Source organism: Pygocentrus nattereri, chromosome 16 (assembly GCF_015220715.1).
Source record: "Pygocentrus nattereri isolate fPygNat1 chromosome 16, fPygNat1.pri, whole genome shotgun sequence".
Classification (NCBI taxonomy): Eukaryota; Metazoa; Chordata; class Actinopteri; order Characiformes; family Serrasalmidae; genus Pygocentrus; species Pygocentrus nattereri.
Window position 1 is genome coordinate 552,527 of NC_051226.1, and position 26,838 is coordinate 579,364.

Here is a 26,838-nt window from a genome sequence, read left to right on the forward strand (position 1 = left end):
CAGCTCTAGAACGTTTATCCAGGACGGAGTCAATCAGCCAAGACATGCTCACTGTCCAGTTTTTGCTTCTTTACTTTAGCGCTGGAGCTACAAGGCTAATGTTGCCAGGGAACACTGTAAGCCAATAGTCACCCAAATCGTTTTCCATTAATACATCGTCAAAACTTTCCAGATTATTGGTATAACTTGTTCAAACTTACTCTGCAGCATGCGGTCTCGGCGCCAGATGCCTGGGGGTTTATTCTGGAACTGAATCCAGTCGTATCTTTTTCAGCTCCAAAGAAACTAAAACAAAACTTGAGTTTGTGCCGAGTCGCATAACTGTCAAACGGGCAAATGATGGACTATTATGGACTGAAATATTTGTGAGAAGATAGATCAGATATAAAACAGTCCACCTGAAAGAGAAGGACTACAGAGAAAACGGGGCTCCTAACAACCACCTGGAAGAGCTGGTCGACCCCAAAACAGCCCCATCAGCTAAACAGCACTGAAGGCTTTGATCTCTGAGTGAGAGGAGAAGATCAAGCTGCTTCAGATCTGAAAACAGACTGAGCTTTGGAGGTGTGTCTGCAGGTTCTTTGAGGAGCTGGAAGTGAGGATCCTGAGAAGAACAGAAGCTCGTTCTGCTCGTTAGACACGTGACGTTACGAAATAGAACCACAAACACTCAAAGGACCCACTGCATGCTAAATGGTTCTTCAGATTAAAGCGGTCCTATGCAGCACCAAAACGGGTTCGGCTACTGTTACAATGTCAAGCTTGTAATAACAGAAAACTGTTTTTGGTGCTACAGAGAACCACATACAGTGCATTCTCCATCCATCTGAAGAACCATTTCATCACACACAGAACTCTTTAATCATGCAAAGGGTTCTCTGAGCGTTCATGGCTTGACACAACCATTTTCTTTACTGAGGAACCCTTGAAGAACCATCATTTTTAAAACTATACATACTTAAATCAAGCATCTGTCAACGTTCTCACAACTGCTGTCTGCAGTTTACTCGCCCTCTACAATGAAGGAGGGAGGGAAGAAAAACTGCAGAACTGGCCAGACCAGAGGAACCAGGAGAACAGGACCGAGGAGAGGGAGAGAGAGAGAGAGAGAGAGAGAGAGAGAGAGAGAGAGAGAGAGAGAGAGAGAGAGAGAGAGAGAGGGAGGGGGAGAGAGAGAGAAATTCCTGAGAGAACAAACAGAGGAGGAGGAGGAGGAGGAGGAGGAGGAGGAGGAGGAGGAGGAGGAGGAGAGGCGAACAGTAGAAAAATGAAGGTGAGGAGAAACAGAAAAATAAACAATAGATGTCTGTCTGTCAACCAGGTGACCTTATAGAACAGGGTGACGAGGGACTGATGCCGCGTCCTTCACCTGGCAGATTCAAACATGTTTAAAAATAAGATCAATAAAAAGGTAAATAAAGAAAACCTGAGATCATTATTATTATTATTATGATTATTATTATTATTATTATGATTATTATGATGATGATTATTATTATTCATCATTATTATTATTATTATCATTATTATTATTATGATTATTATTGTTGTCGTTGTTGTTGTTGTGTATGAAAGGTTTATTGTTTTGCATCTATTGTCTAAACCTAGAAGTGTAAGGCAAAATAAATCACAGCAAACCTCAGTCTACAACAACGACAATGACAACCACGATGACGACCACGACGACGACCACGACGACGATGACGACCACGACCACGACGACGACGACGGCGATGACGACGACTCTCTCTGAACTAGTGTCATCTGAAAGCAGCTTTACAGAAAAGCAGTTCAAGGAAGAATCCAAAGAAAAATAAACACAAGAAAATAAAGGAGTCCATGAGCAGACGAAAGGAACTGAATCCAGGTCCAGTAGCGAGAGGAACCCGGGCTCAAGGGAGGAACCCGCCCTCCTCTGGCCGAGCCCAGATGAAGAGAGAATATCAGAGATGAAAAGATTTCATGACAAGATACAACAAAGAATGTTAGAGCTTGAACATCTCTCTGAAATAGGACCATCTCACAGGTTCTCTGAGGGAAGATAACCAAAGTCTACACATACGTCTGTGTGTGTGTGTGTGTACACATATACACACACACACACACACACACACACACACTATATATATATGTCGTTTTGTCTGTCTGTCTTTATTAATTGAAGACCTCGTTTTTAATTTATTACTGTATTTATTTTGGTAAATTTGTAAACAATGACCAAAATAAACAACACCCAACAAACAGCGGAGGACTCTGAGGCACTCGGACTGAACACAAGGTCCAAACCACAGGCCACAGCTGCTGAGTGGACGCTGAGTGGACGCTACCTGGCAGCAGGAGAAAGTTCAGCACAGTGGAAGCAGAGATGGCGTAACTTCAAAAAGCCGGCGGTCGTCTCAAGAGCTAAAATAATCCTCTCGCTGATCACGGATTCAAACGGAACCAGAAAACATTCCCCGGAGCTCCTTTACGGCCACGTTATCTACAGCTTCACTATAAAATATGGCTCATCGACGGTTCCAGCAGGTCTCCTCCCTGATAAACCTTCGCTGGAGCCTGGTAGACCAAGACCATCCTCTGCTCTAACCAGAGGCAGATGTCCTTCAGGAAGGACTTCAGAAGGGATTCCTACCAAATATTTCTCCTCCAAATAAAGTCCTGCTCCAATTTTTAGACACAAAGCGTTTTTTATTGTAATACAGGCTGGATCAAAAAGACTCATCCGATTTCAAAGCGCCGTGTTTTTACAGCCGTCAGGCGCCGAGGAACCAACCACACTCCAACTGTAAGAGGGGGTCACAGAGTTCCTGACCGGCTCCTTCAGTCTGAGAGGAGCTGAGACCCCAGAGCAGAACGTTCTGCGTTCTCCACGTCAATCAGAGTGAATCCGTCAGAACTGAGCAGCGGGATTTTCATCAGCAGTGAAGCTCCAGCAGCTCAGAGCGTTCGGCGCTGGTTCCACAGCACTGGATGATCTCCGAAATCCCACTGAAAGAGCCGTGAGAGCGGCGACGCCCGACACGCTCAGTCCAGTCTGGGATGAGTCTGACTGTGGTGTTGATGTCGTCCGTCCAGCTGGAGGACGTTCAGACTGAGACCTTGTAGAATTACATAATAAACTTTATGCTCATTTACACCGTTTACAGCTCACTGCACTGATCTGTGATTTACAGGAGAAATCAATCATTTTTAATCAGATCAATCATCAGTGCTCATAGACACTGACTGCATGTTCATTATAAAGAGAGCAAAATTAGTGGCGTTTAACTGGATTTAGAGCCAAACGCAGATTAAAATCACAGTTTTTGACAGTGATTTTTAAATGTAGCTTGTTTCAGGTTCTTCTTTCTGTCTGTTATCTATTGTGACACAAGATGTGCTGAAAAGAATTTCTTAAGCACTGCGATACGATTTTCGCCCGACCCTTCGCCCGCCTCTTCGCCCGACCCTTCGCCCGCCTCTTCGCCCGACCCTTCGCCCGCCTCTTCGCCCGACCCTTCGCCCGCCTCTTCGCCCGACCCTTCGCCCGACCCTTCGCCCGCCTCTTCGCCCGACCCTTCGCCCGCCTCTTCGCCCGCCCCTTCGCCCGACCCTTCGCCCGCCCCTTCGCCCGCCCCTTCGCCCGACCCTTCGCCCGACCCTTCGCCCGACCCTTCGCCCGCCTCTTCGCCCGCCCCTTCGCCCGACCCTTCGCCCGCCTCTTCGCCCGCCCCTTCGCCCGACCCTTCGCCCGCCTCTTCGCCCGACCCTTCGCCCGCCTCTACCTGTGCCTCCAGGCTAAAACAGCCCTTATGACTTCAGCGTGAGTGGGTGGAGCTAAACTGCTGTAAGCCAAAAAGCCATGCAAATGTGTGACATCACAAAACCAATTCATTAACAATGGGCTGTTGTCACAGTCACACATGGAGTAAAACATACGACCGATGTCAGAAAATGAGGAAAACTGGTTCCTCTACGATATGAGCTCAACGCCACTCGATGATCGATGTCCCGCGGTAGACGGATGAAACGCCACCTCAACGCCACGCCTGAAAGGCCGTTAACCAACGAGAGCCGAGCGAAGCGAAAAACTTATTCTTCCTTAATTGACGTCGCAAAAAAGCAAATAAAACCCACAGCTGTACGCAAACGTTTGGGCACCGGGCCAAATTTCACAGTCGGGCATTCTCCGAAGTGAAAAGAAGCCGAACCCATCCGCCGGAACGCCGTGCAGCGGGAATCTGAGGAGTGCTTACGTACCTGTGCGCATGAGCTCATGCAGACTCTCGGCGCTCTGGCTCAGCACGGCCCACACCTCCTCCTCCTGCAGCGGACCTCCTCGCACCTCCAGAGCCTCCGCCAGAGACACGTGCATGGTGCCTGTGCAGAACCGAACAATCAATTAGAACCACACCACAGGAACAAACGGGTACAGTGCTGTCATGAAGTTCTGCGGAGAAGCAGGGGATCAACCCAACGCTGGGCACAAACCGGCACACACTCCTCACGCTGGTACAGACGGTCAAGCAGCCTGAGCTTCTGGCCACATCACCACATGTCCTGGCCACAGCCTCCCACCAAGGTTCAGAGCGAGTGGTCAGTGTTTTAGAGATCTGAGCCAGAGAGGATTTTCAGGGCATGCAAGTCTTTTTTTCAACACAAGTTATTGAGCCGTTTGTGCGCATCACAACACCCAGCCCATCACTGGGCTTCAGTCCAGCCTCCGCACTGCGGGGTCAGCTCCTTCAGACACCTTCAGCGCACCCAGACTAACAGAGCACACTCAGGCTTTTAGTCCCATTCACACAGATTTAAAGTGAAACAGGGGAATAATGAAATGGACCATCAGCTGGTCAGCCTGCAGTTATTCAGAAACCAGGTTCACTTTAGGGTTCCAGGTTCCAGGTCTGGCTCTCGGACCCAGTCAGTGTTCATATATAATCTGATGTGCGTCTCTCAGCTGATCTGTCTGTCTGTCTGTCTGTCTGATAGATGATAGTATATAATGACGTATTACCACACAGAATTAAACTGAATTAACTCTGTTGGCACTGATCGGTCAGACGTCTCCTGCAGGTATTAAACTGACCCTCTGTCTGTTACAGTGAACCCACCCGTCGGCTAATCTGGAGCACTGCACTCCCTCATTTTGGGTGGACTTGTCCTGAACGGTAGGAGCTGGAAACAAAGTTCAAGTGTTGGTTTGTAGCACAGACGTTTATGTAGCTTGTATATAAATATGATTATTCCAACGTAAATATTTTAAGGTCGTGCTCCGCCCTCCCCTGATAAAAACCAGCCAACACTGGGGGATCTGGCAACCCCAGGCAGGCTGCCTGGCCTGAGAGCAGCGCCTCTGACCACAAAACACCGAAAACAGGAGTGAATGCATCACATTCTCAATCTAATTTCACAATCATAAACAGCCCCTTAACCCCATAACAGCCCCTTAACCCCATAACAGCCCCTTAACCCCATAACAGCCCCTTAACCCCATAACGGCTCCTTAACCCCATAACAGCCCCTTAACCCCATAACAGCCCCTTAACCCCATAACAGCCCCTTAACCCCATAACGGCTCCTTAACCCCATAACAGCCCCTTAACCCCATAACGGCTCCTTAACCCCATAACGGCTCCTTAACCCCATAACAGCCCCTTAACCCCATAACAGCCCCTTAACCCCATAACGGCCCCTTAACCCCATAACGGCTCCTTAACCCCATAACAGCCCCTTAACCCCATAACAGCCCCTTAACCCCATAACGGCTCCTTAACCCCATAACAGCTCCTTAACCCCATAACAGCCCCTTAACCCCATAACAGCCCCTTAACCCCATAACGGCTCCTTAACCCCATAACAGCCCCTTAACCCCATAACGGCTCCTTAACCCCATAACAGCCCCTTAACCCCATAACAGCCCCTTAACCCCATAACGGCTCCTTAACCCCATAACAGCCCCTTAACCCCATAACAGCCCCTTAACCCCATAACAGCCCCTTAACCCCATAACAGCCCCTTAACCCCATAACAGCCCCTTAACCCCATAACGGCTCCTTAACCCCATAACAGCTCCTTAACCCCATAACAGCCCCTTAACCCCATAACGGCTCCTTAACCCCATAACGGCTCCTTAACCCCATAACGGCTCCTTAACCCCATAACAGCTCCTTAACCCCATAACGGCTCCTTAACCCCATAACGGCTCCTTAACCCCATAACGGCTCCTTAACCCCATAACGGCTCCTTAACCCCTTAACGGCCCCTTAACCCCATAACGGCTCCTTAACCCCATAACGGCTCCTTAACCCCATAACGGCTCCTTAACCCCATAACAGCTCCATAACCCCATAACAGCTCCATAACAGCTCCATAACCCCATAACAGCTCCTTAACCCCATAACGGCTCCTTAACCCCATAACGGCTCCTTAACCCCATAACGGCTCCTTAACCCCATAACAGCCCCATAACAGCTCCATAACCCCATAACAGCTCCTTAACCCCATAACAGCTCCATAACAGCTCCTTAACCCCATAACAGCCCCATAACAGCTCCATAGCAGCTCCTTAACCCCATAACAGCCCCATAACAGCTCCATAGCAGCTCCATAACCCCATAACAGCTCCTTAACCCCATAACAGCCCCATAACAGCTCCTTAACCCCATAACAGCCCCATAACAGCCCCATAACAGCCCCATAACAGCCCCATAACAGCCCCATAACAGCCCCATAACAGCTCCATAACAGCTCCATAACAGCTCCATAGCAGCTCCATAGCAGCTCCATAGCAGCTCCATAGCAGCTCCTTAACCCCATAACAGCTCCATAACAGCCCCATAACAGCCCCATAACAGCTCCATAGCAGCTCCATAGCAGCTCCTTAACCCCATAACAGCCCCATAACAGCCCCATAACAGCTCCATAGCAGCTCCATAGCAGCTCCATAGCAGCTCCATAGCAGCTCCATAGCAGCTCCATAGCAGCTCCATAGCAGCTCCATAGCAGCTCCTTAACCCCATAACAGCTCCTTAACCCCATAACAGCCCCTTAACCCCATAACAGCCCCTTAACCCCATAACAGCCCCTTAACCCCATAACAGCTCCTTAACCCCATAACAGCTCCTTAACCCCATAACAGCTCCTTAACCCCATAACAGCTCCTTAACCCCATAACAGCTCCTTAACCCCATAACAGCTCCTTAACCCCATAACAGCTCCTTAACCCCATAACAGCTCCATAGTTTACATGAGACGATGTGCAATAGCAGACGCGGCCAAACCAGTGCAGGTTCTAACATCGCTAGCTTTTACACAAACACTCTCAGAGATAAAAGGTTCTAGACTGTCTCTGGGTCAGCTCCCGTCTCATCACTGGGGTGGAACCCTCAGGGCTCCATCTCAGCACCTTCAGTCAGGGATCATAACTGAACCATAACCCACTGAAATGATCTGTTCTAAGCTGGACTGACTCCACACACCCCGCCTCGCCTCGCCTCCAGGCTTTTACTCTACTGCTCTGTTTTAAAACATTCAGTTATGAAAAGGAACAAATACCAACTTTTCACCTGGAGGACCTGATTTAAGCTCCACAATCAGACCTTAGAACCACTGCTGGAGCTTTGAGGGAACGTTTACACTGATTGGACCCTGATGAAGGAGAAACGTTCCTGAACAGAACCTTCATTTCTGACCGTGCAGATGTACAGTCTGAGGGGCGGAGGGAGCCGTCGTCTCTCAGGGGCGCGGCTGCTGCCGCTGACTGAGCAGCTTGGTTGTGTTTTCAGGTCTTTTCCTATAAGCTGTGCTGACGGGACTCACAGCCTTCAGAAAAGGCCGACAGCCCAGAAAACGCCTCGGTAAAACCTTAAATGATTCCGAAACGAGTCGGAGTCGTTTCCCAACGAGCTGGAGGAGAACTGAATCACCCTGAGGTCAGAGATTTACAACGCGGTCCACTCCAGACGCTCCGGTCAGTCCACATTTTTGTTCTCGGCCCTTGATCGACTGGTTCAGGCGAGTGGGAGGTGAAGGCTGGCGGGGGAGATGTCTTCAGGTCTTCAGGAATGGACCAGAAGCATCTGATGTAGAAACCCAACATCTGAGCCCTGCTCTGCACACATTACGAGCAACTTTTAAAATATTTAATTCCCTTCTCTTGCATGAAATGGACCTGATTATTAAACAAATGATTAATAATACTAGACATTATTATTATTATTATTATTATTATTATTATTATTATTATTAGTTTAAGTGCTTTTTTAGAGTACGCTGCCTTGAGGAAACATTGAGGAACAATGAAGATTGAGAAAGTGGTACAGAGCCGCGTTCCCTGCAGCGCCCAGACGTGGCGTGACGGGCTAAACCCATCCCACCGTCCCGGCCGGCGCTGCTTCTAGGCAACAAACACATTTCTGAAAATTCTCGGAACAAAAATCCGAGCCTGTGGCAGACAGAAAACCCCAAACGATGATTTCCTGATCTCTAATATTAGAATAGAATTCAATATCGGAGAGAATTCGCTGTTAAACTTCCCTGAACCGCAAAAATCACACCAGAGCAGTTCCTCAACACCACAACGCACTCATAAGCATGAGGGTTCCTCACAGGAGGCGGCACCTGGTGGAACCCTACAGGCAGAGAACCCTTTTTCCTTCTCCGCTCTGTGGCGGGACAGATGGGAAGACACACCGGCTGGGCAGGTGGAGGTGTGGGGGTCCGGTCATGCCCCAGAATTGCCTATTAACCAGCGAAATGTCCGGCTACTTTTATTCCGTATAAAGGCGTATTAATTTATATAGACACAGATTTCTTTAATATAAAGACACGTGAACACGCAGTGACTCGGCTCTGAACACCCCTGGGCGTCAAACTCGGCCATTAAACGGGCCACACTGAAAAAATTATTCAACCTATGCCAGCTATGATGGCAGAAAGAGGGCACAGAACACTTGAAGGATTTATTTAAAAAGAAAACAGATTGTTTTATATGAAACAACAGACCACATTACCTGCGGAAAACCGGGCTTTAAAACTGCCCGTTCACTTCGTTTTCATGGTGCTGCTCCAATTCGCTGTGGTGGGAGCACACATGCAGTGCATGCTGGGAATTGTAGTGCAGCTCAGGGGTGAAACAGGCCAATATAATCAGGAAATGGCGTGGCACAGGCCTGACTCGGCCCGCGGGCCTTGTGTCCCCACATGGGGAGTAAACCATCACAAAAATAAGCAAAATAAGAAGCCACTGTAACAAAAACCCATTCCATGAAGCTCTCTACGCTGTTCCTGAGCTGATCTGAAGGCCACATGAAGTTTGGAGGTCTGTAGTGATGGACTCTGCAGAAAGTCGGTGACCTCTGCGCACTATGCCCCTCAGCATCCGCTGACCGCTCTGTCATTTTACGTGGCCGACCACTTCGTGGCTGAGCTGCTGTCGTTCCCAATCGCTTCCACTTTGTTATAATCCCACTGACAGTGGACTGTGGAATATTTAGTAGTGAGGAAATTTCACGACTGGACTTGCTGCACAGTTGGCGTCCGATCACGGCACCACGCTGGAACTCACTGAGCTCCTGAGAGCGACCCATTCTTTCACTAATGTCTGTAGAAGCAGTCTGCAGGCCGAGGGGCTCGGCTTTATACACCTGTGGCCATGGAAGAGACTGGAACACCTGAACTCAGTGATTTGGATGGGGAGTAAAAACTTCTGGAGATATAGTGTATTTTATACTAAGGCTGTTTGCTATCTGGTCTTGGTTCCTCTCGAGGTTTCTTCCTCCTGCCCTTCAGGAGATACTCCTTACCACTGTGGCTCATGGGGGCTCAGACCAGGAATTTTCTGTAAAGCTGCTTTGGGACGACACCTGCTGTAAAACTGGCTACATAAATAAGCGGTCACTGTGCGGTTGGTCAGTGTAGTGGGTCACACCACTGCCTTCTAGGCTGTAGACTGGGGTTCAGTGCCCCGCCTGGGTAAACACCCTACACTATACCAATAAGAGTCCTTGGGCAAGACTCCTAACCGCCTTCGCCTTCACCTGTAAAATGATTGAACTGTAAGCCGCTCTGGAGAAGAGCGTCAGCCGAATGCTGTAAATGGCTTGACTGGACTTCAATGCATCTTGGCTGCGTTTCTATGCGGCCTCTTCCCGATATAATCCTGAAACTCGGGACGCATGAAGTGACCAGGTGTCAATGGGGTGAACGTGCAGCCTCATGCGTCTTTAACACAGTGACGGGAATCACGGTGGCTCACAGGGCTCCGACCCACAGCACGGCAGATTTACACAAATGGGCATCGAATTCCCTGAATCAGCCGCCAGCCAGCGCCCTGTGTGGACGCGTCGTTACACTTGGGTGTATTTCTCATTTTTTGAAAAGGTAAAGTTATTTTAGGATAATAATAATAATAATAATAATAATAATTCAGCCTTTAGGTACTTTGACATGGTCCGATCTGGCCTGTTCTAAAAAAGCTTGGACGCTAAAGTAGGTCTGCACTGCCGGTCCTGATCAGTCAGAATTTTTAGTGCCTTTAAAATCAGAACAGGTGTCATGTTGGTCGGGTCCCCCTCCATGTCAGTCGGCTCTACACCACGCTATCAGGACTCCTTAGCGGGAATTAAATCCACAAGCTCTGAAACTCACAGCCAAGATCTCCGATTGCTGGATTACAGAAAGTCAGTACTTTAATCCAGCGAGCCGAATCCCACGCCAGCGCAATTCCGTTTTCCGACAAATCATTCAGGACGACTTTCCAAAGATGCGTCTGAGGCCCCTCCGTAAGGATTTCTCACTCTGCTGTGCTTTGCTGCCTAACCAGAGATCATGTTTAATCACTGGCTCAACAAGGTGAGCTCATCTACCCTCTTCAGAAAGACGGTTCTCCAAAGGTTCCTTCGTAAAGAGAACAAATTCTATACAGAACCATCTGCATGCTGTAACACTCCTTCAGATCAGGGCAGAACGTGTCGTATATGGTTCTAAATAACAAATAACAAACTTTCTCTCTCGGGTTTTCTGTGGGCCGTTAGCCAGACTCGCTGACAAAACCTGCGCGATGCGGCCGCAGCTGCGGCGACAAAGGCGCGTAAATCCCTGGATATCCCACACAGACGGGGCGCGGGCGAGGAATAGGAAGCGGCGGGTTTAAAAGATTACAGCCCACCAGGCGAAGCGCGCGGCTGCCTCCGCAAACGCTCAACTAAAGTGTGGAGTCAGAGCGTTTGAGGCGAGGAAGAGAGAGTCGCTCACAGGGCTGCTGGAGTCACCCTGAAACTAATCCAGTCACCCGCAACGTCCAGGATATCGACACGTCTCAACTCCGGAGCGTTCGGTCTGATCGGGAATGGTGTGCTTATATACGGTGTTTTTAACAAAGACACGCGCTTTTCATTTTTCCCATAGGAATGGGTGCACCCTAGTAACTATGGGAGGAGCCATTGCAACCACATGGGATACCAAAGCAATCATGTAGAAACTTCCTAGCAACCACCTGGGTTACCACAGCAACCACCTAGCAACATCCTAACCACCACACAGGATTCCAAAGCAACCACATGGGATACCAAAGCAACCACCTAACAATATCCTACTAAGCACCTGGGATACAGCAGCAACCATGTAGCAACCACCTGGCAACACCCTAGTAACCACTTGGGATCCCACAGCATCCATGTAGCAGCTACCTGGGGATACCACAGCAACCAATTAACACCTTTGTACCCACCTGGAACACGACGGTAACCACACAGCAACACCATAGCAACCATGACACATTCTCCATTAATCTGAAGAACCATTTCACAATGCCAAGAACCCTTTAAGCATGCAAATGGTTCTACGAGTGTTCATGGTTCTATGTAGAGCCCATGTGCACAGCATGTGAGGGAACACAGTGCAGTGTGAGAAGACAGTGCACAATGTCTGGACGGCGAACCGTCCGAGAGGGACTGGGCGTTGAGGAGGCTCTTGGAAGCTCACTTGTTGGATACTGAACAAAAATGCAGGAAAACCGCAGCTCTGGAAAGCCGAGAGCGCCACAAACCCGCAGCGCCCGGCTCTGAAACATTCCCAGAACATCTAATGCCCTGAAAGCCGTCAGTTCACTTCACAGAACATACAAAAAGCTCCATAAATAATAGAGACGGATGCAGGAATGCGTGCTGGGGCCGCCAGTGTGCCCCCCCCCTTCCCCCGCTCGCTCTCCCTCGCCCGGCCCCCGGCCTCTCCGTCTCTCTCATCGCGGTTCAGGAGGGAGGAAGGAAAGTGGGTTACGGACCCCGCGTGTCCGCCTCATTAGCGCTCGGTGCGGGGAGAACCTTCAGCCGATTGTTTTCCCTCTGAACCCCCTGTTATTTCAACACTGGAATGTTTTTATCCCCCTCTAGAGCCGCTCTGGAACGCTGCGGTCCCAGTTACGGCTGGGAGGCTTAAAGACCCTCCACCGCAGCCCCCCATTTACCCAACACACCCAGCACAATTACATCCATTCACAGAATATATAACGAGACGAGAACCCGCACTGATACGCTCCGAAGAACTGGAAAACCAACGCTGGGAACAGACATGGGGACTGTATAATGATCTATATAGAACCATGAACACACGAACCCTTTGCATGATTACAGCGTTCTTTACAGTAGATTAAAGTGAATGTTCTGTAGATGGTTCTTTATGGAACCTTTTTGAAAAATGGTTCTATTGCCTACAAGCTTGACTGGGTAACAATAACAAAACTCTTTTTAGTACCATATAGAACCCTTTTCATCTCCAGCTCATTCGCCATCAATCTGAAGAACCCTTTCACAATGCAAAGAGCGTTCTGAGTGTTCCGAGTGTTCTAAGCTGCTAATGAATATAATAAATGCCCATATGATATATATATATATGGTAACTTTACAGGAGAACCTACTCTCCGTTTAATGTGAGTCAGTGGAACCAGATTTACAAGTAATTCTGGGCCGTTTCTTTTGGTCCATTTATCTTGACGTTTACACACCAAAGAAGGTCTTTATGACGACAAAATTGGAGATACAAAGTTTACGGTCCCCATCCATCCCTCCCTCCCTCCCTCCATCCCTCCCTCCCTCCCTCCCTCCATCCCTCCCTCCATCCCTCCCTCCCTCCATCCCTCCCTCCCTCCATCTCTCCCTCCCTCCATCTCTCCATCCATCTCTCCCTGCCTCCTGTGACCACTGATGAAGGACTAGAGGATGACCAACACAAACTGTGCAGCAGCAGATGAGCTGTCGTCTCTGACTTTACATCTACAAGGTGGACCAGCAAGGTAGGAGTGTCTAATAGAGTGGACAGTGAGTGGACACAGTGTTTAAAAACTCCAGGAACACTGCTGTGTCTGATCCACTCAGACCAGCACCACACACTAACACACCACCACCACGTCAGTGTTACTGCAGTGCTGAGAATGACCCACCACCCAAACAGTACCTGCTCTGTGAGGGTCCATGGGGGTCCTGACCACTGAAGAACAGGGTAACAGAGTATCAGAGAAACAGATGGACTACAGTCTGTAACTGTAGAACTACAGAGTGCAGCTATACGGTCAGTGGTGATCAGCTGGACAGGAGGTGGACTCAAATGTCATGGTTGATTGATGTGCATATCTACTCAGGAGAAAACGCGCATACGGTGGGTGAAAGTTATTCCCACAGAGATCAGCTGGGCTGGGATGTGGGGGTGGGAGGGACTTTTCACAGTGAACGTGGTCATGGTTTTCTTGGTCACAGTCACACAGATTAAAAACCACAGTAATCCGTGAAACGTGATGTTATCCCGGCTCCGAACGACGGTGTTTATCCTTCTCCTCGAGGAATACGCAGGAAAAAAAACCTCCTCATGCGTAAACGCGGCGTCTCATCCAAGCGAGCAAACAGGAGCGCTTTGAGAGTTTTAAGTTCTCCTCCAGACGATCCGAGCACTTTCTGCTTTTCCCATGAACGGCAGCTCCTCTCAGACGACCCTTCCCGTTCTCAGCGCTCAGACCTCGGAAGCGCAGAACATTTAATCTTGTTTTAAACGACAAAAAAAACAAATAATTAAATAAAAAGAAGGAGCGTTTTCCAGAAAAGCAGATCTCAGCCTAACGCAGAGGAAGGTTCTAACATTAATCCGCGGGTGGAGCTGCTAAAATCATTTGTAACTCTAAAAACAGCGCCGTGCCAGTAAGTCGAGCCCAAAATCTCTCTCAATGGGCAGCTGCCAGGAAAAGTAGAGCGAGCCTCCTGTCCCACAGCCTTTTCCCCTCAAATCACCTCATCGCTCCCGCCCTCTCCCGCCCTCCCTCGCTCTCCGATCACTCCGGCTGAACACACTCGGCTGAACAGCTCGGGATGCACCGCGATGGAGGGAATCGCCGGCTAACATCTGACATTCATGTACAGAGCTGCACCAAAGCCACTTCATTTCCAGTCACCACAGCCCGTGCGTTTGCTTTGGGAGACTCGGTCTCCTGTAGGGATGCGCCGATCCTGATCCTGATCCTGATCCTGATATCGGCCCAACACTAGTGATAAAATGCCCGACGCCAGCTGATACCGCGAGCCTACTGCAGCTGCAGGGCTCGGCTCACACAGAGGCCAGTTACTAGCTGCGCCTCACCGCAGGGGCTGCGGCCTTCCGAGGCCGCATTTGAAGGCCGACTGCCTCACAGCAGCGCGACTAGGCTGGCCCATTCCGAAGGCTCCGTCGTATGCAGCCGAGAAACGTGTCCTTTTCCGTGGCAATGAAGGATCCAATGGGTGGATCCTTCGCCAGCCAGCATATCCCGAGGATCACCGAGAGGCCAGGCTAGGGCTGAAACGATTACTCGAGTAACTCAAATACAAATTCTTTGCCTCGAGGCTTCGTTTAGTTCACGCCACCGAAGTCCATCTGTTTTAGGACTGTTGGAACTGACGCGCTTGTCAGAGATTTTTAAGGCGGCGGAAAATAAAGACACCGGCGTGCGGAAAAGGCCGAAGACGTCTAAAGCGTGGGACCATTTCCCGCTGCGGACGGCGGAGCGAGCAGTGCAGCGCATACACTGTAAAACGGACCCGGCCCACCAGAACAGCACTTCATCAGCGCTGCAGCACCTGAACCCAAAGCATCCTCACGCGAGCGGCACTTCTCCAGGCGGAGTCGGAGCCTCTACAGCGCGCGGTTACGAACAGCAGCGCTCGGCAGAACCTCCAGCATCTGGAATTATTCGTAGCCCGTGTTATGAGTCGATAGTGACCAGGCGTAATAAGGAGCAAGACACCAATGCACCAGGATCTCACTCACGTCACTTATCTCTGCTCATCTCTCACACACACTCACTCACACACACTCACACACACTCACACACTCTCTGATAGGTTACATCTCTAAACACACCTTCCTCAGACACGAGGTAGTAATAATAAATGCAGCAGGAGGACAAATGAATTCATGACTACGTTACTAAACCCCTCCCCCTTCTTATTCAGATAAGGACAGGTGGGCTGACCCGCTGGTGAAGCTGCATTTCAGTTTTCTTTCATGTACATCAGGAAAGTTTGACAGACAGGTTGAATAAATGGGTTTAGTTCTGGAGCCAATGAGCATCTCCAGCTTTGATCTGGTACGAGTGCTGAGTTTGAATAAAAGCCTTCTGAGAGGAATAACAGCCAACCGCTCATCTGAAGAGGCCGTCATGGTGCACAACACACTATCGATAAAGCTGTTTAAAAACATTTATCCGATTACTCCATTAATCCATGAAAAAACGGACGGAATACTCGATTCCAACAATAACCGATAGTTGCAGCCCGAGTGCCGCCGAAGATTCATGAACATCGCAACGTCAGCGGAGGAGCGAACAGCGGCTGAGGAGCCTTGGAATTGGGTTTAATAAATGTGGTCTGAAGCAAGACGGAAAAACCAGCTTCATCTCTGAAGAACGTGAAGAGAACTTGACAGGAGCGGCGTGGAACGGGAAATCAGCCGCAGATCTGACCGTCTCGTTTCTGTTCAGGATCCAGGAAGGATCCAGCCTCTGAACCGGGACGCCCGGACTGACTCAGTCGCTGTCGGACACAAAGCCGTGGCTCACTTCAAACAGTCCGCCTCGGCAGATTCCCCCAGGACATTTTACACCGTTTATAAACGGACAATCACAACTGCTTCCCCCACACGGGTGGAGACTCACCGGCCAACAAAACGGAGGAGAAAAAGTCCACCTTTCCTGCCAAAGTCTGTAAATGTGACTTGACTCTGTTTGACTGAATAGAAATATGATATTATATTGAATAAGTATTGAATTCAGAATACAGTCTCCGACTGATCGAGGTGGGTAATCCTGTAAATAATCTGTTAAATAGAAGAACAATATCCGTGTAAACTCCTGTATCCGATTACATTCCCTATCGGAAAGTTTCAGTCCGTTCTGCATGAGCGTCGCGTCACAGTGAGAGTTTATACCGTTCAACACGGCGGAGCAGAAACTGGTCTGCAGAGGAGACGAAGTTCATGCTCTGATCTTTAAAAGACGGCGGTGGGACGGACGTCCAGCTTATGTGTCTCAGAGCACGACGTCTTCCTCTCGGCCTTCTTTAATAAGGAGACGTGAAGGACGTTTTCCTGAGTCTGACGTCATTTTAAAGCAGTTAAAAACAAAATCACTGCTCACTGCTGCTCATCTCACTCTGACTGGACCTCACGTGATGCTGGTTGTCATGGTAACGTCCACTCTAAGCGGTTCTCTAAGCATGCGGTTCATTTTGGATCGGATTACTTGTAGTGAGCGTGTAAACAGAGATTTATCAGGTTGTTGAGTAGAGTGAGAATAAACCCCTCAGTCTTAATCTGTGATTGGAACGTGTTCAATCAGATCGGCAAAAATTTGGTATTGAACCCGGACTGGTCAGCAGAGCTGCTGTAGCTCCGTTTCTCAGCATGTTATTCTGAATGAATCAGCTTTATTGATCACGGTCTGTAGACAGAGCGTCTGTAGAGGCTGCTCAACAGCTCAATCAAACGACTCCAACAAGACGGAAAACTGGAATTGTGCGCTCCTGGGGTGCGATTCCTGTCGTCACTGTGCTGCTGCTGAGAGGCAGACGAGGATCAAAACTATGAAACCTACTTTACTCACAGCTGTGCTTTCTATACAGAACCTAACAGGGTTCTTTGATTATGACAAGCTTGACATCCTAACAATAGCAGGACTTTCTTTTTGGTGCTACACAGAACAATCTAACGCACGTTCCCCATCGATCTGAAGAACCATTTCAGCATGCAAAGAACACTAAGCATGCAAATGGTTCTTTGGTATTCATGGTTCTATACAGAACCACTGCCCTTACTGAAGAACTCTTGAAGAACCATCTTTTTTGAAAAGTAGACAGTGTTCTTCAAGCACTGGCAACGTCCACGATATGCTCAGAAAAGCGCATCATGACATAATTTATCACGATAACGATAAAATATCGTCACACTGCACGCCCCCTAGTGGACGCTTATACTAAGAACCAACCCTTTAATATGCACAGCAATTCTAGAGCATAAAGAGAGGTAAAATAAAATAAACCATGCAGGTTACGGCCCTTTAGAACATGCCTGGACCAGCGTTTAAGGCTTCCTAGTCCACTTCTCCACATTTAAAGTTCATGATATCTGAGGCTCTGCAGGGCTGATTACTCCAATAGTCATGAAAATAACGGTTAAGATTACTCGACTGGTATCATCCAGAGTGACCGGCCTAATAACGATGAGCCACACAGACCTCTTGGCATATTCATTAGCCCGAATACCAGCGCTGTCCAACACACGCCGCCTCGCCTCGCCTCGCCTCGCCTCGCGGGTCTCTTCTCTCCAGAGAAGTAAAAGCTTCTACAGTAATAACACTAGAACCACCCCAGAAAGCAGCAGCTCTGCAGAACCTCATCATCTGGCTTTTCCACAAGCAGAGCCAGTAACCAGCCGCTGTCTCTAACCCAGCGGTCCGGATTCTGATGCCGGGATGTTTTCATTTATTTAATCAGCACTTTTTCCTTTTCCCTCTTCCCTTATTTTACAATTACGCCTTCATTTATTTTACCTATATTTACTACAACTCTTTTGAAAGTGTGTGTTCTTTGCTGTCCTGGGATCTTCTTTATCGGTAAAACACGAAAATAAATAAATAAATAAATAAATAATCGTTATTCAATTTCAGGATTCGCATTAAGGCTTTTCAACATAAAAGTCCCTGAATGAACCTAAAGCAGCCCAACATAAACACTTTACACAACCATTCAGAACACATTCTCCATCGATCTGAAGAACCGTTTCACCAGGAAGAACCTTTTCATCATGCAAAGGCTTCAAACACTGATCTAGAACATTCTCCCTCACTCACACCGGTTCATCTGGTGCATCAGTTCTTTTACGAAGTGTTTTAAAGCGACATTAGATCACTGGTGTTTGTTGGGTTGGCGTGTGCCAACAGGACGTGTGCATGTTAAAACCTGCTTTAAAGGTTCTGGGAGCCTGAAGAACCATTAGGCTACACAAAGAACCATTTATTAATCCTGTAAGATCGGACTGATTTATCCCTCCCTCTGACTCAGCGTTCTTCAGAGGAACCGTGTCTCTGAGAGCACAGCTGGGTTCTGACGGCAGATCTCCGTTTCTGGGGAGGTTTATCTCACGGCTGTGATCATTAGGTCTTCTCCAGAAAATCTCATGAGATCTGCAGGTCTCCTGAGAGAAGGGCAGCCTTTTCCTGCTCCTGACGTTCATGTGAACGAGCTTGTCCTGACGCCAGCCAAGTGTTCCGCCTCGGGAGAAAAGAACTTTAGGATTAAACTCGCTCCCCGGTTACACGGATTCACACCGGATTAAAATCGCTCCCCGGTTACACGGATTCACACCGGATTAAAATCGCTCCCCGGTTACCGTCCGAGCGCAGATTCACACCGGATTAAATCGCTCCCCGGTTACACGGATTCACACCGGATTAAAATCGCTCCCCGGTTACCGTCCGAGCGCAGATTCACACCGGATTAAATCGCTCCCCGGTTACCGTCCAAGCGCAGATTCACACCGGATTAAATCGCTCCCCGGTTACACGGATTCACACCGGATTAAAATCGCTCCCCGGTTACCGTCCGAGCGCAGATTCACACCGGATTAAATCGCTCCCCGGTTACCGTCCGAGCGCAGATTCACACCGGATTAAATCGCTCCCCGGTTACCGTCCGAGCGCAGATTCACACCGGATTAAATCGCTCCCCGGTTACCGTCCGAGCGCAGATTCACACCGAATTAAAATCGCTCCCCGGTTACCGTCCGAGCGCAGATTCACACCGGATTAAATCGCTCCCCGGTTACCGTCTTGGCAGGAAAGTTAACGTAGTGAACTGTTGAATGTTGTTTATAAAATAAGCTAAGCTACATTTTAAAGCTAACTGCTACATAAAATATATTCGGTAATGTAGCGATTCATAATCCGAATGATCGATTATTTGTTTCAGTAATCGATCGATTATTCGTCCCTCTAATTAGTCGTTTGCTGCTGCCCTAATCATGACCAAAGGAATTTAGATTTTCTGTCGGGTCCAACTGCTGCAGAACGTTTCACCACCCGGTCCGGCTGAGAGAGCGCGTTCCGGCAGGAACGTCACGGAACTAAAGCGACAGATGCACTTTAATCAAGCGCGGACTGGGAGACGTGGGGGCGATTTCACGGCACGCCGAGACTAACGATGCTCTCTTTATGATGAAACACGCAGTTGGTCAGCGTCTACAAGCACGGCCGATAAACACGGGACCGTACCGGATCGGCCCATAACATCAGAACCACAGATCATCACACGAGCTCCTGCTCCGGCACTGCTCCAGCCTTCCTGCGCCGGACGCGTTCAGCGGGAATGGGAGCGAGACTCGGAGTGGAAAGTCCTGCTGAGCTGCGCTGCACACACCCGGCGGCAGAACAGCTGAGATGGCATTTCCTCAGTGGAGACGGGCCAGAGTTAAACAACAGCGCCAGCCGACGCAGCAGCACCAAGAACCCAGAACCCCAGCTCAGCTGCAGTCTTCACACACGGCGTCCACTCACTGTCCACTCTATCACACACTCCCACCTCGTAGGTGTAAAGTCAGAGACGACAGCTCATCTGCTGCTGCACAGTTTGTGTTGGTCATCCTCTAGTCCTTCATCAGTGGTCACAGGACGCTGCCCACAGGACGCTGCGCACAGGACGCTGCCCACAGGACGCTGCCCACCGGACGCTGCCCACCGGACGCTGCCCACCGGACGCTGCCCACCGGACGCTGCTGGCTGGATGTTTTTGGTTCTCAGTCCAGCAGCGACACTGAGGTGTTTAAAACTCCAGCACTGCTGTGTCTGATCCACTCAGACCAGCACAACGCACACTAACACACCACCACCACGTCAGTGTTACTGCAGTGCTGAGAATGACCCACCACCCAAACAGTACCTGCTCTGTGAGGGTCCATGGGGGTCCTGACCACTGAAGAACAGGGTAACAGAGTATCAGAGAAACAGATGGACTACAGTCTGTCACTTATAGCAAGTCTACACTCTTAAAGACGGTTCTCATAAGGACTCGGTTCTCATAAGGACATAAAGGACAGAACCATTAATACTCAAAGAACCTCTCGCATGGTTAAATGGCTCTTCGCATCGTGAAAAGGTTCTACACATCGACGTGCATGTGCTACAGACGGTTCTTTATAGACCTTTTTTGAAAAAGTTTAATACCACCCAGAAGTGTTCTTCTGTTGTTCTGATGTCCAGCTTTCAACAGTAGAAGAACTTTTGTGGGTGCTATATAGAACCATTTTCGATGTTCTACGTAGAACCATAAACAGCACAGTATCCATCAAAGAACCCTTTCTCCATGCAAAGCACCATTTCATACAAAACACAAAGGTCTGAGTGCTGATGGACCTGTACAGAACCACTCTTTACTACAGAAGAACCATCCTTGAACCATACCTTGAAGAACCATCTTTTTAAGTGTCTAGAAGAAGAATATCAAGGTGACTGAAGACGTTTCACCGCTTCATCGCCTTGGAGTGTCTTCAAATGTCCAGTCACCTTCACTTCAACGCAACGTCCTGAAAGATCTCCAACGTTCTCCTCCGTCCCTGACGGTGCTCCTGACCGACTTCCCTGACCTGCTTCCCTGACCAACTTCCCTGACCTGCTTCCCTGACCAACGTCCCTGACCACTGAACGTTTTTTTTCTTTTTTCTGCTGGTCAGCGTGGTCATGTGCTGCTCCCGAGGTCACATGTTAAAGCCACGCCTACAGCAGCCAATCAGACACAAACAGAACCGCTGATACGTTAATTACCTTCACACTGGCTTTAAACCCCGCCTCCAATTTCCGCTTTCAGAAAGATGAAGCACACAAAGCCAGCCGGCAGACTCGGCAGCCAATCACAGCAGAGGTCATTTACATATCGGTCTTAAAGACTCGTTAACAAAACCGGCGGGTTCACAAACGGCAGCAAATTAGAACAGTGCTGTACGTGATTAAAGGGTTTGTGTTGTTTTGTGGTTCTAGATAAACCTTTCTGAAAAGGGAACCATCTACAGCACGTTCTTCCTCAACCTAAAGAATGCTTTTAAATGCAAAGAACCCTTTAACCACGCAAAGGGCTCTTTGGGTGTGCATGGTTCTCTATAGAACCGTTTTCTTTACTACAGAACCCTTAAGGAACCATCATTTCTAAGCATGTAAGGTGAAGCTGGAAAATTCACTTACGGCTGATTTTGGAACAGAAACTCACCCCAGAGTTTGAGTGGACACGGACGATCACTGCCTTGGGATTAGGATTGGGATTGGGATTGGGATTAAGATTGGGATAAGGACTGGGATTAGGATTAGGGCTGCGGAGACGATTACTCTGGTCAATATTGAGACCACGACTAATTTATTTAACAGGATTACTCACCAACCTCGGGAGAATCATCAGGCATTTATTGAACTTTAACTGTAATTTAACTGAAAAACAAATAAAACTAAAAACGTGTGTACACACACACACACGCGCGTTTGTTTTGCTATACATATGAGGACTTCCAACAGTTTCTACTGATTTTTGTGTTACTGTAGCCAAATAATACTAAACCTAACCCTAAACCTTCACCTCAGTATCCAAAAGGCAAATTTTCTGCTCTTTGTTTTCAAATAAAAAAGTAAAAGTGTGGGAAAAACAACAAAATGGCCTGACTAAAGCTAAAATTTCATAACTTCATACCGTCCTATCACAGTGAGCACAGGGGGTCCTACCAAGTATAGCAATACACAAACACACACAGCAACATACATACACACATACTATATATATATATATATATATATATATATATATATATATATATATATATATATATATATATACATATATATACATACACATATATATATATATATATATATATATATATATACATACACACACACACACACACACGTATATGCACATATACATACAAACATCGCTGTCGTGAGAAAACCTCGTACCTCCGTTTTTGGCGTTTTTCAGTTTTTGTCATTTTATAAAAGCCTGTTGTTCTTTACATTGTGTGTAAATTTCATGACGAATGGACCAAAAGAAACGGCCCAAAATGACTTGGAAAAAGTTCTGGTTCCACCGACTTCCATTAAGAGTAAAGTAAGTTTCCATTCTGGAGATACGAGGTTTTGTTCCCACAACAGCGACATACTCCTATAAGTTAAAGCTCCGATCTGTCGAGCAGAACATCCGCTTCTGGCTTGAGGCTCGACCCCCAAGTGCGGTGCGTCAGACAGCCAGGGAGCTGTGGTTGTGAGGTCACAAGAGCTGGAGGAGCGGCTGCCTCCGATTGGCCCAATTCACCTACAGCCACTTCTCGGGATTCGGAAAGCTGCTCTCTCAGAATGTGATAGATATTAAAGTGATCAATCGCCCAGCCCTGGCTCCCGGGGAGGGGAGGGGAGGGAGGGGAGGGGAGGGGAGGGGTACGGATGTAAACGACGCGCTGAATTTATCGGTTTCTCTCAACTATCTCGCCTTCATAACCGACAGAAGCTGAATCGTGATGGACAACACGATGCGATGAATCGTCCAGCCCTTACTCCGTGTCTGTAAAGACAGGACACAAAGTGAAGACCGGGATCATACAGGCCGTCACCGCAGCCTGGGCCGGACCGGCATCTGTAGGCCACAGTCTGGTGGTCATCTGCTTAACCGTCCTTTACCAGCGAACCATAAACAAGCAAGACAACTGCACAAACGAAAAGCTCTGAGGATTTTTCCAGCCAAAAAAAGTCAAATATCCAGCAAAATCCTCATAACAAACGCACAGCGGAGCATTCCCGGCTTACCTGAGTGCAAATCCCTTCCGCTTTACTTCAAAATGAAGACAATAACTGCGAGTCTTTGGATACGGAGCTTATTTTAATATCCCAGCTGTGATCAACCACCCAGAAACCCTGTAAACACAACCATGAGAAGATCTGACTGCAGCAGAACCTTCACCACACAGCCTGTTAACGAGAAACCCACACATTTCCCCAAATTCCTGCATAATTAAGCACTTCAGATGTAAACAGAGCCGCTCACAGTGGTGGTGATGGGAACCAGACGTCTCCCTCTAAAAGCTCCTCACAGTGGTGGTGATGGGAACCAGACGTCTCCCTCTAAAAGCTCCTCACAGTGGTGGTGATGGGAACCAGACGTCCCTCTAAAAGCTCCTCACAGTGGTGGTGATGGGAACCAGACGTCCCCCTCTAAAAGCTCCTCACAGTGGTGGTGATGGGAACCAGACGTCTCCCTCTAAAAGCTCCTCACAGTGGTGGTGATGGGAACCAGACGTCCCTCTAAAAGCTCCTCACAGTGGTGGTGATGGGAACCAGACGTCTCCCTCTAAAAGCTCCTCACAGTGGTGGTGATGGGAACCAGACGTCTCCCTCTAAAAGCTCCTCACAGTGGTGGTGATGGGAACCAGACGTCCCTCTAAAAGCTCCTCACAGAGGTGGTGATAGGAACCAGACGTCCCTCTAAAAGCTCCTCACAGTGGTGGTGATAGGAACCAGACGTCCCTCTAAAAGCTCCTACAGAAAGTTCCTACATGAACTGGTTCTGAATTCACTGCCTGATGACTGAGACGCTGTTTTATGAGAGTTTAGAGAACTTCAACTCCATTCATGGTGGAGGGAGACATGCAGGGCGCTGTGCGGCAAAATAGTCCCCAAAGAAAACTCATTATTCCAGATTTTCCACTGTTTTCCATCATCAACATTCCATATAAGCTCAGAAGACTCGTGTAGGTTCTCTGGTGGTTCTGGATGGTAAATAAAGTGTCTATATCTGTGTTGTAGTCATGGCGACGCCTGGTTCCCATCACCGCCACTGTAGAGACGGGGGGACCGGGTCACCGCCTGGCTGTTTATATCGCTCCTCTAAATGTGGCGGAGCTCCGTTTAAAGCTCACAGCTGAACTTTCTCACATTAAACTCGCCTCCTGACAGAAATTACACTAGCGGGTCCACCTTAAACGGAGCAACCGCCGCGCCATTTAAGGTGGACCGGAAAGTTGGAATAAGAAGCTGGCGAGTAAGAAGCTTCGTGGTCTCTCCTCAGAATCAGCACCGAACCACCACACGGCTGGTGTTCTGGTGTTTTCAGGCGCACTCACCTCCTCAGTCAGCGGCCACTTAGCAGTCAACTCGGGGAAGGAACGCTGGACACCAACCGCGGAGAAAGCCCCGCATCCCCAACGCACACTGACGGGAATACCGAGCGGCTCGGCCTCGCTGTGGATCCGCAACAGGCTCGAAACTCGGCGACACAAATAAAAGTCCTCCAGTAAAATCCGCCGCCGCGGGTCGCTGCTGATCTCGACGGCCAACCGGTCGAAAACTACCAGCTATCGCTACTTAGCCCCGGGCTGGGCTAACTTTCAGCCGAAAGGGCTCGCTCTCTCTTCTCTCTCTTCTCTCTCTTCTCTCTCTCGCTCTCTCCCTCTCTCCCTCTCTCCCTCTCTCTCTCTCTCTCTCTCTCTCTTCTCTCTCTTCTCTCTCTCGCTCTCTCGCGCTCTCTCCCTCTCTCTCTCTCTCTCTCTCTCTCTCTGTGAGAGGGAGTAACTAGCGAGATCCGACTCCTCAACGAATCGGTTCCTTTGAAGCAGTTCGATTCACACGTCCAACTGAATCAAACTTATTTGTGGTATTTTTGCTGTTTGTACAGCGCATGTACCGCATATCCGTCTCTGTCTGTGTTCATCTCTCTCTCCGTGTCTCTTTCTCCTCGAGAGAGCAAGAAACTAGCGAAAAGGTCGAATAAGTTCGAGTCACAGATCGAACTGAATCTAAGTTTTTTTTACCTGCAGTAAATCAGATTGTCAGAGAGAGAGCGAGAGAGAGACAGAGAGAGAGAGAGAGAGAGAGAGACAGAGAGCGAGAGAGAGAAGAGAGAGAGAGAAGAGAGAGAGAGAGAGAGAGAGAGGGAGAGAGAGAGAAGAGAGAGAGAGAGAGCCCTTTCGGCTGAAAGTTAGCCCAGCCCGGGGCTAAGTAGCGTGTCAGTAACTGGTTCAGCGTGTTTATACTTAATAATCTGATAACTGCAGAAAATCAGATTGGGTCAGTAACTGGTTCAGTGTGTTTACACTTAATAATCTGATAACTGCAGAAAATCAGACTGTGTCAGTAACTGGTTCAGTGTGTTTACACTTAATAATCTGATAACTGCAGAAAATCAGACTGTCAGTAACTGGTTCAGCGTGTTTACACTTAATAATCTGATAACTGCAGAAAATCAGACTGTGTCAGTAACTGGTTCAGCGTGTTTACACTTAATAATCTGATAACTACAGTAAATCAGACTGTGTCAGTAACTGGTTCAGTGTGTTTACACTTAATAATCTGATAACTGCAGTAAATCAGATTGGGTCAGTAACTGGTTCAGTGAGTTTACACTTAATAATCTGATAACTGCAGTAAATCAGATTGGGTCAGTAACTGGTTCAGTGTGTTTACACTTAATAATCTGATAACTGCAGTAAATCAGATTGGGTCAGTAACTGGTTCAGTGTGTTTACACTTAATAATCTGATAACTACAGTAAATCAGATTGGGTCAGTAACCGGTTCAGTGTGTTTACACTTAATAATCTTATAACTGCAGAAAATCAGATTGTGTCAGTAACTGGTTCAGTGTGATAAACAGCTGTGTTAAACACTGTGTTAGATGCTGTGTGAGACGTTGTGTTAGATGCTGTGTTAAACGTTGTGTTAGATGCTGTTAGATGCTGTGTTAGATGCTGTGTTAGATGCTGTGTTAGATGCTGTGTTAGATGCTGTTAGATGCTGTGTAAAATTGCTGTGTTTGACGCTGAGGTAGATGCTGTGTTAAACACTGTGTTAGATGCTGTGTTAGAAGCTGAGTTAGATGCTCTGTTAGAAGTTGTGTTAAATGCTGTGTTAGACGCTGAGTTAAATCCTGTGTTAAACATTGTGTTAGATGCTGTGTTAGATGCTGTGTTAAACGCTGTTAGATGCTGTGTTAAATGCTGTGTTAAATGCTGTGTTAGATGCTGTGTTAAACACTGTGTTAGATCCTGTGTTAGATGCTGTGTTAGATGCTGTGTTAAACGCTGTGTTAGATGCTATGTTAGATGCTGTGTTAGATGCTGTGTTAAACGCTGTGTTAGATGCTGTGTTAGATGCTGTGTTAAATGCTGTGTTAAATGCTGTGTTAGATGCTGTTAGATGCTGTGTTAAATGCTGTGTTAGATGCTGAGTTAGATGCTGTGTTAAACGTTGTGTTAAACGCTGTGTTAGATGCTGTTTTAGATGCTGTGTTAGATGCTGTGTTAAACGTTGTGTTAAACGCTGTGT

At 48.1% G+C, this 26,838-nt stretch overlaps 1 protein-coding gene across 4 annotated transcripts in view; it reads right to left on the minus strand.

The window, feature by feature from the left end:
• The window catches only part of ptpn13 (protein tyrosine phosphatase non-receptor type 13), a 168,898-nt gene extending 143,920 nt beyond the window's left edge, over positions 1-24,978 (minus strand). For all 4 annotated transcript variants that reach the window (XM_037546036.1, XM_037546037.1, XM_037546035.1 and 1 more), the window contains exons 1-2: positions 24,640-24,978; positions 4,240-4,359 (exon numbers count right to left, since the gene is read on the minus strand). In XM_037546036.1, the coding sequence (XP_037401933.1) occupies positions 4,240-4,354 (115 nt within the window). In that variant the 5' untranslated portion in view covers positions 4,355-4,359; positions 24,640-24,978. The remainder of the gene's footprint in view (positions 1-4,239; positions 4,360-24,639) is intronic.
• Between the last annotated feature and the right edge of the window lie 1,860 nt (positions 24,979-26,838).